The sequence below is a fragment of the Muntiacus reevesi genome, chromosome 1, assembly GCF_963930625.1.
Source record: "Muntiacus reevesi chromosome 1, mMunRee1.1, whole genome shotgun sequence".
Lineage (NCBI taxonomy): Eukaryota > Metazoa > Chordata > Mammalia > Artiodactyla > Cervidae > Muntiacus > Muntiacus reevesi.
Window position 1 is genome coordinate 109,668,220 of NC_089249.1, and position 12,930 is coordinate 109,681,149.

The 12,930-nt window shown below is 44.5% G+C and overlaps 1 protein-coding gene across 9 annotated transcripts in view; it reads right to left on the reverse strand.

Moving 5' to 3' along the window:
• SLC44A3 (solute carrier family 44 member 3) overlaps window positions 1-12,418 on the reverse strand; it is an 82,899-nt gene extending 70,481 nt beyond the window's left edge. For 2 of the 9 annotated variants that reach the window (XM_065908339.1, XM_065908331.1), the window contains exons 1-5: window positions 12,026-12,211; window positions 11,463-11,570; window positions 7,877-8,019; window positions 5,312-5,448; window positions 4,304-4,397 (exon numbers count right to left, since the gene is read on the reverse strand). In XM_065908339.1, coding sequence (XP_065764411.1) covers window positions 4,304-4,397; window positions 5,312-5,448; window positions 7,877-8,019; window positions 11,463-11,570; window positions 12,026-12,052 — 509 coding nt within the window. In that variant the 5' untranslated portion in view covers window positions 12,053-12,211. Of the gene's footprint in view, window positions 1-4,303; window positions 4,398-5,311; window positions 5,449-7,876; window positions 8,020-11,044; window positions 11,243-11,462; window positions 11,571-11,655; window positions 12,000-12,025; window positions 12,213-12,328 lie in introns of those variants that run through there. The other 7 variants (XM_065908387.1, XM_065908379.1, XM_065908353.1 and 4 more) reach the window with 6 other exon arrangements.
• Between the last annotated feature and the right edge of the window lie 512 nt (window positions 12,419-12,930).

The following is a 12,930-nucleotide window of genomic DNA, read 5'->3' on the forward strand; positions in this document are numbered from 1 at the left end:
CTTTGTACCTCAGAAGCATATGTAAGCTTTCATCCTGTGGTCCTTAAACATTCTTGTTAATTTCTAGGCATTTTTTTTGTATATACTTTTTCTTGCTGTGATAAAAGCAGTCTTTTTAAAAAACATATGAATGCTACAGATTTCAGTATATTAATCTTGCTCCCTGCTACCTTAGTTTTCTTAACATTTGTTGTTTTTCAATTAATTTTCTTACCACATTGTTGTTCAGTTGCTAAGTCACATCTGACTCTTTGCAAACCTCGGGACCATAGGGCATATAAAGCAGTATGTATATCTTACCACATACAAAGTAGTAATTTTAACTCCTGCTTTCCAATGTTTTTTTATTTATTTTTTCCATTTACTTTTATTAGTTGGAGGCTAATTACTTTACAACATTGAAGTGGGTTTTGTCATACATTGACATGAATCAGCCATGGATTTACATGGCCCATCCCAATTCCCCCTCCCGCCTCCCTCCCCATCCCATCCCTCTGGGTCTTCCCAGTGCACCAGCCATGAGCACTTGTCTCATGCATCCAACCTGGCTGGTGGTCTGTTTCACCCTTGATAGTACACTTGTTTCAAGGCTATTCTCTCACAACATCCCACCCTCACCTTCTCTCACAGAGTCCAAAAGTTTGTTCTATACATCTGTGTCTCTTTTTCTGTTTTGCATATAGGGTTATCGTTACCACCTTTTTAAATTCCATATATATGCGTTAGTATACTGTAATGGTCTTTATCTTTCTGGCTTACTTCACTCTGTATAATGGGCTCCAGTTTCATCCATCTCATTAGAACTGATTCAAACGACTTCTTTTTAATGGCTGAGTAATATTCCATTGTATATATTTACCATAGCTTCCTTATCCATTCATCTGCTGATGGGCATCTAGGTTGCTTCCATGTCCTGGCTATTATAAACAGTGCTGTGATGAACACTGGGGTGCATGTGTCTCTTTCAGATCTGGTTTCCTTGGTGTGTGTGCCCAGGAGTGGGATTAATGGGTCATATGGCAGTTCTGTTTTCAGTTTTTTAAGGAATCTCCACACTGTTCTCCATAGCGGCTGTACTAGTTTGCATTCCCACCAACAGCGTAAGAGGGTTCCCTTTTCTCCACACCCTTTCCAGCATTTGTTGCTTGTAGACTTTTGGATATCCTGCTTTCCAATGTTTAAATCTTGAATTTCCTTTTCTTTTCTATTACTAATCAGTTTTAACACCAAAGAATCTGAATTGTTCTGAAAGAAAATGCTTTCTGAACTTTTATTTAGTGTTATCAAAAAATAAGATCAGATAAAGATTTCACATCATTTTGTTTTACCCCAAACACAATTATCCATAAGACCCTAATCTTGACAATGTGGCTTGTTAAATGTTGTGCTTTTTAGGCATTTAATTCCCCTATGCTGATTCCGTTTTAGTTCTGAGAGTGATGGAGGGAGGCATGTAAAGGGTGGGTCATCCCTGGTAGGTTGCGGACCAGCCAGATGCACATTAATGAGCATGTCATTAGCTGGGGCAGAGGATGTGTCTATTGGTCACAAATGGTGGTTTATTTCCCACTTCTGTTTTTCCTCCCCCACCAGGAAAGCCACTCAAATACACAGGGAGCTACCTAGAAAGCTGATCATGTATTTCGATGACCCTATACATGGAATTTATTCAAGCAAACAATGCAGTGACATGCACAGGCTCCTATGTGAGAGGCTAGAAATAGAATTTACTGGAGGGAAAAACCCAAGCCTTTTAGATTTTAAATCTAAAATTTAATGGGGGTGGGGACTCAAAATACAATGTTACATTGAACACCAAAAGGAAAAAGATATGCTTCTTGTTATCTTCTGCAGTATTTTTTCCCTGCTCTTAGCAGCTTGTTCCTAGGTATACAAACCTTCTCAATACTCAACCATTGCTCTAAAAGGGTATGTTATACCTCACATGATCAACCCAGAAAGAAGAAACAATTGGTTTAGTCAAAGAGAAGTATTTAGAAAACGTTCTTTGGCCGTATGGCCACACTTCTCATGTTTTCAAGCTTTTTACTCTTGGCACTGCTCTTCCATGATAAAATATGATAATTTCCATCTTAAAACAACTACTTGCTTGTGTAGGAAAAGGAAATGGAGCCCTCAAGGCTACTTCTATCTCCCTAACGCCATCCAAGAAAAACCAGTCAATCAGCAGTTTTGTCTTCACTTGCAAAGTTAAGTGTTGGAAAGGTCTGCATTTACAGGGAGAAAGGACTCGGACCGGCTTGAAATGTAGAAAAGACGATGTTCCGAGGACACAGGGTACAACAGGACCAACCCCGCCATCCCCTCCCCAGCTTGGTGTGAGCCCTTTGGGCTTGCCAGACAAAATAAAACCAACAAAGATCTGTTTGCTTAGAGTTACAGGAACAAATGCGGATGCTGTTTGGGTTTGAATGCCAGCTCTTCCACTTGTATAACTTTAACCTGCCTCTGCAACAGCTTTCTCAGCTATAAAGTAGGAATGGAAATATCTACAACACACAGGTTTTATGAGGTCCAAGTAAATTAACACATGTTAAGAGCTTAGAAAAGTACATGATTATTTTCTGGCAAGCATCAAACTCAATAGATGTTTGTTATTATCATCAATATCAAGATATAAGCTTTCCAGGGAATTACAGTAACCACCCCATTGATAGTAAGAGGAGAGTTTATTCAACTCTGGTTAAATTACAGCCTTAAATATTCTATTCTCTTTCAATTTCTTCTTCAGGCCCAGTTACAAATAGTGTTCTTTAAAAAAAATCCTTCTCAAAAGACAAACACTGCATGACCTCACTTATATGTGGAATCTAAAATAGTTTATCTCACAGAAGCAGAGAACAGAATGTAGTAGCCACAGGGTGGGGGCAGAAGCGGGAGATGTGGTCAAAGGGTATAAAGTTAAAAAAATCTTCTCTCCACATATTAAATAATTTTCTTTTGAGTTACTGGAATATTTTAGTTTTTTCTGGATTTAGTTATGTTTCATTGAGCTATGTTTTATGACATTTAATAAGATATCAGATTTTAAAAAATAAGGTATTACAGAAAAATAGTATGGTATTCTCCTCTGGAAAGAACTCTCTCCTCTTTAATTGCTTATAACGCAAAGTATTTTAGAAAAGGACACAAGGATGGTTAACTATATTCTTCCCCGTGTTCTGTTAAAATCTACTCATTTCTCTTAGCACCTGCTACCTCAGCATTTTTCAAGCTGTTAGAAGAGTATGAAACATATTACTTTTTAAAAAACTGAAACAGACTAGGAACTATTAGTAAGAAATAAGTCTTGTTTTGTGAGACTTTATTTCTGTTTCCATATACATCAGTATGAATGAAGATACATGTGTCCTGGAGTTGTGATATAATACATTTCATACTGGGAATCCTGACCACAAGTTTGATGAACATTATACTAGAGAGCTGGCATAATGCCTTGGTTCTACTTAAATTGTGATTATCTTGAAGGGATTTTGCACAGAGGTCTCATTCATTGTAAACATATAATTTTCAAAAGAATGGTAATACAAAATAAACCCAAGTCCTCCTTCAGTACCTCTCAGCATCCTGATGGTGATGGAGATTATTAATTGCATTTCCCCCCCCTCAGCCTTCTCAATGGCTCACACATGAGCCATTAATCATGGCAGTGCAACTTCTGCTTCACCCTTAGAGCTTTAATTACAGGGGACCTCCTCCGTGCCAGGTGTTGCCCTAGTTGATAGGGATGAATAAGACTGTGAAAGTAGTTTGCTGAGTAATGTTCTTGAGAAGGACCTGTTTTCTATTCTCAGTGAGAAAAAAGGTGTGTTGACCATCTGGCCTTGCCCACCAAGGCCTGCTTCTTATGGAGAAATCTAGAGCCACAAGAAACTAACAATATCCGGTTGCAATAAAAAAGCAAAAGTAAACAATTTATACTTTGTATAAATAGTTGCAGTAGAAAAAACACAACAACTACTTTCAAAAATCATTCATTTGGTTGGTAATAATTCACACAGTACTTTTTGTTAGCTCAAGGATTGTCATTTGGAGACTAATTCTTTTTTTTAATTGTTTGTTGAGTTTTCTCCTTATTTAGCCTGGTTCCTAATCCATTGTCCTAAATCCATATGCATATTGCAAACAGCCCCTCCCTGTTTATCCCTGGCCTTCTGTAAACTATAAGCTCTCTGCAGGCAGTGAATATCTCCTTTGAGCCACTTCCCATGATACCCAAAAGAGTAAGAGCCTCTCACCAAGTACCCAAAAAGTTTTGTTAATAGATAAGGAAAGCTCTTACCTTGGAGGAACTGGTAGCCTGGGGCACAGCAAGTCTGCATTTGGAATCTGGGTGTAGTTAAAGGAATTCAAATTATAAACACACAGGAAGGACCCTGGAAGCAGAAAACACACAGGCTATACCATTTTCCTACATTGTACTCATCTCTCTAAGGGAGCTAGTAAAGAAACCATAGTCATTTTACCCAACTGGGGAAAAGATAGAATAAACCACTCAGATTTAGAAAACAGGTCTCTGGGTGTCCTAAACACAAAAAGAATAAGCATCCAGTTGAGATCAAATCCGGTTCTCTCCTTTCCTCTCTCCAAAATGTCAAATTCAAAAGTTATAAAATGATTGGTAACAAAATGATTTGAAGATGATTTATTATATAGGCTTGATATTTTTAACCCAGTCTTGCAAATAATTTTTAAAAATCTGGCACCCCACTTCTCAGGCAGATGAAATTTGCAGTGGGCTGCCTCGAATTTCTTACTTCCCTTTGCTTGTTTAATCCTTAAAATATAAATCTGAAAAGCAGGCTCAGAGTAAGTTACACAAGTGCTTTTGGAACAACATACAACTGTCCCACTGGTCAGTGAAACTATCCACAGCCCGAATATTTTAATGAAAGAACATACTTGTCGGCAATTCAACCCGAAGCCTGTGGGTGCCTCTCTAGGACTGGATGTGCCAAGTGCACTTCTCTGACCTCCATCTGACCCTGCCTTCAGGCCCTCAATGTCTGCTGTTTCCTCCCGCTTTCTACGGCAGACCAGACCCTGGCAGTGAGCAGAGAACAGCTAGGGTTTCAGATGAATTCCAGATAAACCTGAATGCAATTAAACTCAGGAGAAAATGTTTATGGCCCTTTCTACACAAGGAGAGGCACCCACAAGGAAGAGGACAATTTCCCACTTTGCAGAGGAAGCAGGGGCAAGGCAAGCGATCTGATCTTTGTCTGTACAGGTTACCCTGCTGTGATCCCCAGCCTTAGCGGGAATGGCGACCCCATCTTTTGGTACCCACCACTGGTGTTTGCAAAGAGCTGGACCTCTTCCAGGGTATCAAGCTGCTCTTCGGGACAGCTGGACACACAGAGAACGGTGGAACCGAGCCTCACATCCCTGACTTCCAGGTTGCAGGAATTCATAAAAAACACGTGTCTAGGAGGCAGATAAAATGGAAGGAGAATGTTGGAGAGCATTTCCCATCGTTGAGTTTAATTGTGGGACTTAAACGATAGCCACACGCTATCAAACATGGGAATAATTAAAGCCAACTTTCATCATCAAATACTTCCTGCATAATTTAACAAGTATTATGTCCACCTGGGGTCATCTATGGAGTGGTACAGTTTGGGAGCTGTATTCAAATGTTAACAAAACTTCCCTCTTCCAGATTCAGCATTTTCTGGGATGTTGATGACACTCAAGGACTGATAACACTGCCCTGGGTTTGCTAGGTGAGGCCAGTGCATGAATGATTCGTGAAGTCCACAGAAAGCATAGTGTATTCAACTGTATCTCAGAGAATAGCTCAACCCAGGAAGTGAGAAGGGGAGAGGAGGCGGCTGAGGCTGTGATTTAAAGGCTCACCCCTCCCCCTGCCTCCCAGTCTGAGCCAGGAAACTCGAGACCCTTCCTGCTGCAGCTGCCCAGCCACTGGGCACAGGAACAAAACTGCTTGTTGCCATTAACGAGGTCACGTGAGGGCTGGCAGCGGCAGCTCCCAGACCCATGCCCTCCACTTATCCAGGCTGCTGAGATCAGAGCAATGTCAGGTCAAGAGCCCTGTAGGCAGTCCTTCAGGAGAGAGGCCTGGAGAAGGGGTCCCAGAAGCTTCTTTTCCCTCAACTGGGGTTGGGAGAGGGGGGAGGTGGTGTAACAGGAGATGGGTGAACAGATTTCCAAGCGTATGATAACTATATACTTTATTCTACTTATTTTATTAAGTTTTAAAAATTGCAGTAAAATACACATAAAATTTTACCATCTTCAAGATTTTATGTGTGCAGTGGCACGAACTACGTTCACATTGTTGTACAACCGTCACTACCACCCACCCCAGCCACCCTCCCACAAGAATCTTCTCATCTTGTAAAACAAGCTCTGTACCCACTTAATAATAATTCATCATCCCCCAATCCTGGCAACCACCATTCTACTTTAAGTTTCTATGAATGTGACTACTCTAGACAGCTCATACATGTGGAATCAAAATGTTTATCTTTTTGTGATTGACTTATGTCACTTATCATAATATCCTCAAGATTTATCTATGTTGTAGCATGTGTCAGAATTTCTTTCCTTAAAAAGGCTAAATAATATCCCATTATATGTGTATACATTTTGTTTACTATTCATCTGCTAGACACTTGGTTGCTTCTACCTTTTGGCTCTTAAGAATAATAAAATATATACTTTTCATTTCAAAGAGGATGACTGTTTCCCAGCACTGCATTATGAATACAGTGTCCAAAGAGAAGCACAGGTGTATCTGGGAAGCCTCTTCTACTGTGTTCTGTGTGAGTGACACCCACAAGTGTATGGGGAAATGGCCCCGGGGCAATCCATTTCCAGCAATGCAAAGCCCCTTACTCAAGAGCAACATTCAGGGGTAGAAGAGGCCTGCTCTGGGATCTGTATTTGGTGACTCCAAACTTATACCCAGGACCTTATACACTTAAGATATCTTTCCTAGGAGCTGCTTTTGTTTGTCAAGTCTTGAAGTTATTATACGGCCTTATCCATCTTAGAAAATCATGGCCAGGGATTTCTCTCCCCTTGGGGGATTCCTGTCTCTTCTCTCCCCTTTTGGTTTCTCTTTTGGAGTCAGAGGGATAAGAGTATGCGCCACAGTGCCACAGCTGGGAGTGTAGGCTGGGGAGGGAGTGGGACACAGGTTCTCAACATCCCCAGGTGGGATTGAGGTATTTCCACATAGAAACAATACTGTGTTTGGTGTATAGTTAGTAACATGATTCTGATACATTGTAGATAATAATGCTTCCCAGGTGGTGCAAGCGCTAAAGAACCCGCCTTCAAATGCAGCAGACTTTAAGAGATGCAGGTTCAACCCCTGGGTTGGGAAGATGCCCTGGAAGAGGAAATGGCAACCTGCTCCAGTATTCTTGCCTGGAAAACTCCACGGACAGATTGCGAGTTACAGTTCATGGGGCTGCAGAGTTAGACACGACTGAATGACTAAGCTCACACACACACACACATAATGGATAATAATAGTGACAATGAATACTTATTAAGCCTTAGCTCATACAGTGTCTCAGTGGATCCTGAAAACAGCCTTATGAGACAGGTATAATCACTGGTTTAACAGATGAAAATTCAGCTCAGAGAAGTTAAGTACCCTGCTCAAGGTCACACCACTGAAAAGCAGCAAGGATTGAATTTGAACTTGGCACTGGCTGGTACTAAAACCTGTGTCCTTACTACCACATCAAAATTTCCTTTTATGAGTTGGGGTTGATCGAGTTTTGAGCGGGAAAACAGTTTCCAGGCTCAAAATGACTAATTTATACAAAGCTGTGAAATCTAGCACCTCTGTAGGTTGAGGACTTACTTCAACACTTACTTCTTTTGAGTCATATCCTGCCCTGAAAGAGGAGCCCCTTCTACTGGGGAGTTCTTCTTGCCACACACATTCCCAAAGCTGTCGTAGCCGAAGAGGAGTCTTCCTGTGGCGCCAGCCGCCACTGAGTAGCCCATGATGAACACCTGGCGAAACCCAAGTGGCATGTGAGAGCCTGGCCAAAGGGCTGGAAAGCAGCCCCCACACCCCTGAATGCTGATATAAAATGGAACCTGGTAAAATCAAATCTCCCCAGCACCAATGCACTTCCCTCCTTCAGCAGTGACAGCAGCAAGCCAGGTCAATTAGGGGTCCCCAGCCTCCATGATCTAAGGCCTGACAATCTGAGGTGGAGCTGATGTAATAAGAGAAATAAGGTACACAATAAATATAATATACTTGCATCATCCCCTAACCATCTACCATCCCTGTCCGTGGAAAAACTGTCTTCCATGAAACCAGTCCCTGGTGCCAATAAGGTTGAGGACCGCTGATAAGGGTACTGCTTCTCTACTACTCACTTTAACAAGTTACGGAGGGACACTTATTCTAAAACCTGAAGCAGATTCCTCTCTGCTTTCTCTTCTTCTTCCCTAAGAGTCTGTCATTTTCTCTTTTTGCTTAAGATCACCAGGATAACTCAAACTTTTGCCCCTTGTTTTATCTAAGGCACTGGGGCTCTGCTTCTTTTCCTGAGGTTCTATCCATCCATCCACCTTTCCTCCCTTCCACCTCTCTCTCCTCCTACTTCCTCTTCCACTTTTATTTTTATCTTGTATTTAGGGGACTGATCTTCAGGGGTAGAAGCGACACAGTTGAAAAATACCAAAATACTGTCTGTAACAAGTGAGAAAATGGTGCTTTGGAATAAGTGCTTAAAATACATAAGGAATCTCAGGAATTTTGCTGGACAAGAACATCATGCAATCTGTAGTCACTTTTGTCCAATTTCGTAATGAATATGGAATATTTAAAACTTCAGCTCAAGTGACTAGTCCCTTAATATGCATTGATGGGCCCTCTACTCAGATTGAGTCTGTATCTTCCCATAACACAAGCTTAGTATCATAACTTTCTCTATCTGTAATATGGAAAATATCATTCAATATTTGGAAAAAATAACTGTGGTACCAGATGTTCCAAAAGGACATATTCCCAAAGTCAATTATGTTTCAGATACTTTACATTCATTACTAATTCAGGAATCAAAATAACAGTCTTCAAGTGCCTACTAAGGGATATGGAAACAAAATCAAGCCCCCAAGGAACTCAGCCTAGAAGACAGGCAGGGCTCAGGGCTGATACACTTCTGATATAACAGGGAAGGAGGGTCTCTGCCACTCCTACTCTACCAGCACCCCTCAACCTCGAGGTCAGACTCCAGGACGAGTGGGTCACCTGTGCATGTGGACAGATCCCTCACCCTTTAGTCTCAGGCTTCGGGTGGGGGTGGGTGTGTGCCCCTATGGCTGGCACCGTCGGCTGACCCACGCCTCGGTTGGTCCCCCTCCTGCTCTTCCTTTTGGAGTGTGGTCAGATTCTGATTGGTTTTAGACTTAGAGGTAGGAAAGGGGTCCTGGTCTTCCACCCAGATCAGCAGAGATCTAATAATAAAGGGGAGCTTAAAGGGGAGCTCCTGCCCAGGAGGGGAAGGGATTTTTTTGGTGGGAGGGGCCAGTGGCTGGAGGGAGATTTGCATAATCCTGAGTCCCTGTCATACTACCACCTTAGACCATTAAAATTTTCTTTCAACTTCAAACACACAATTGCAATTCCAAACAGTAGGTGGGTATACCAGTTACCGTGGAGCTATCAAGGAGGTTACAGTCAGTTGTGGGAAGATATGGAGAAAGGAGTCTTGAAAGATGAGTAAGAAAAGGCAAGGTGTGAGAGGACACTGGGGAGGGAGCACAGGCAGAGATGGTCCAGAATTGAGTGGGTTCTGTCTATGCACATGTAAAGAAAGGCTGGCACTCTTTCTGTTTGCAATAGACTGTCCCAGTTCATAATTCTGGTCCCTCATCCCAAACCTCCTTTGTTCAGCCCCAGCTCAGGACTGCACCATCAATAATTCCATCCAGCATGTGTCGTGTTTCTGGTCAGGATGTCATAACAAAGACCAGAAAGCCGAACAGCAGAGGCAGAAATAACATCCTTGCCCTCTTGGCTGTGGTTAAAAACATATTGCAAAAGATACAAAAGCTAGTCACCTAAGGAAGAACTATCATTACTCAAATTTAATATAGTAAAGAGAACATGGGCACATTGAAGTTTTCTGATTTATTTTGCAAATGATACGTAAATTTGAAGCCATTTCCAGCTTTGTGTCACCTCTCCGATGGTTCTTAGTTCTCTGGGCTGTAATGGGCCATCTATAAATCCTTTCCCCAGACAACTGCTGGCTGAAGGTTTGATAGTTAGGCACTGGGTTTGGGCTGTGGAGAGGCCAGGAAAGATCATTAACAGTCCAAGTTCAAAGCAGCCGGGAACTGGCTGAACAGCTGCTCCCTGCATTTATACAACAGCAGACCCAGAGAGAAACACCAGCATCTGTGGAAAGTTTAAGAGGAGGTGTTATAGGTATAGTTTTCCCCAACTCCTAGAGAAGAGCTTCAAGGGTCATTATAGAGGCAATACAGAACATTCGATTAAGCCTTTAAGGTCCAACCTCCCACTGTGCCTGTTATTCACCTATCTGTGTGAAACCAGTAGGTAAGTCAAGTGAGTAAATGCCTTTCTAGCTTGGAAAGAGGTTCATATTTCAGGGTTTATTCAAATTTACCTCTTTTCAACAAAGGTAATTACGTGGTAGCCACTGTCAGGCTTTATAATCATTTACCATGAAGAAAGAGCATGCCTCCAACTGAAATGGATGATTTCATGAACATGATCTTTTAAGAACTCGAGTGAGTCTTTTTCTGCTGTTACCTACAACTTTAAAATAAGTTATAAAAGCATCAAGGTTTAGCTTCCAAGAGACTATTCCAGGACTAAAATGGAAGGTCTACCAGCAATCACACACACCTGGAAACTAGAGTGGGCAAAAACCTCATTACCTATCCAACTAGAGGGTTTATAGCAAAGGCTTGTTTACCTATTAGCTGCTAAACACAACATTCCAAGAGCATATTACACTCAGCTAAAGTAAGAGGAACTTCTTTCTGGGCTTACCTGGATATCCCTCTGTGAGAGGAACATTTTATTCGGGGGCCTGAGACCAGATGGTAAAAGAACTTGCCCCTCAGTGGGCTGGTACTAAGAGGCCTGCTGAATAACAATCCCAGGGCAGACGGTGGTTCTCATTTCCTAATGGCGTCTGGGTTAGAAAGTGGCCCATGGTAATAAGCCAGCCTCTCCAATTTACTGAGCCTAGAAGGTTAAGAGACACCTGACTGGCACTTCCGAGAACTGCTGTTTGCTCTGTGGCAAACGTCTCTCGCCGCGGCACAGCCTGTTACCTGGTACCACTTGGAACCCTCACCCCCACCTCACTTCGCCCCCGCCCAGGGACGCGATTTCCATTTGGGGCACAGCTATTTCTGGACACACACCACTCTGGGTCTCTTCCCTGCCAGGCACCCACACTTACCAAACCAGTCCAGAAGAGAAAGAACAGGAACAACCATGCCGTATCTGTGCATTTCCTATAAATCTGAGGTCGCCACGGTCTTTGCCTGGGGGTTCTTTCTGCGGAATCCTTCCAGAATAAGAAGGAAGCGTGTTTAGGAAAAGAGGATAATTATATATTTAGGCCCCAACCTAGAAAATGAGTCCAAACTGACTCGAAGACTGTTTAAAGTAACTTTTTTTTTTTTTAAACGTGGCCTCCCGACGCGTTCACCAAGCCTTTGAAACACCTGCCGTGTGTGGAGCGGATGAGAAGTTCCCAGCCGCCGAGTCCTTACCTGGAGACGCACCTAGAGGCGGCCCCAAGTTGGTGCCTGGAGGCCAGCCTCTCCCGCGCCTCCGCCCCAGCAGCCGAGTGGGTCCGCGGTCGACCCCGCCAGGTGCCCCCGGGGACGCGGCGGCGCAGGGCGGGAGGTCGATCCGCGGGATCCCGGGAGGCGGAAGCGTCCCCGCGGGGCAGGTGCGTGGAGGGGCCCGAGCCTTCCCCGCGCGCGATCCCTCCCTGCGGCCAGGTGCGGGCCTTACCAGGTGCTCCGCTCCGAGGCCCTGCATCTTGCCCTTCGCGCCGGGGGCCGCGCACTGGGAGCCCTGGCTGAGCCCGCTGCGGGCCGGCCCGGCGGCCGACCGGCGAGAAGGGGCGCAGCGCCGCCCCGCGGCAGCCTCCGAGCGCCACGGACTTCGCCCTGTGCGCCGTCCTGAGCGGCCCCCGGCCCCCGCGCGCCCCCGGGGCCGCTCGGGTGCAGCCGGCGGAGTACCCCCCGCACCTCCCCCGAGGCGGGGCTCTTCGCCGCTCGCCTAAAGCACCGCGCGGGGCGACTCCCGACTTGCCCGCTAGCCCGCTGAAGCGTGAGGTCCCCGCTGGCCCCGCCACGACCCTGCGCGCGCCCCCGCTGGGGCCTAGTTAGCGTGCGGCCACGCAGAGAGCAGGAAATAGAAAGTCTCGGGAAACCGTTGCGGAGGGCGGGCCACGGGGGAATGCTGAGTTACATCTACATGCTAACAGGTGAGTGCTCGTTCCCTGCACTCTGTTCTAACTGCTTTCAAAGGCATCATTAAAGAGTCAACCAGGCAGAAACTACCATTGCCCCAATCTACAGATGAGGCAAACCGAGGCACGGACAGTAGCCATGTAATTTGCGCGGGGACACACAGCCAGCAAACTGTAGAGCTAGGAGAGCTGAACCCCGAGACTCGGGGGTTGTCAAGGTGTTTCTCTTAACACCAGGATGCGGCCCGGGGCTGCTGTCCCACGATGCGTGGAGAAACTAAAGCAGCTGGAGGAACCGCAGGTTCCCGGAAGTAAAACAAATAAAAAGGCTGGGGAATCTAAAGATTGCCTTAATCTGTGAACATGTGGAAGGTGGGTGGCAGGGAGGAGACGCCACAACGTTAGGTGGGATGAACCAGACTTCAGGTTCTGCTTTCGCCGC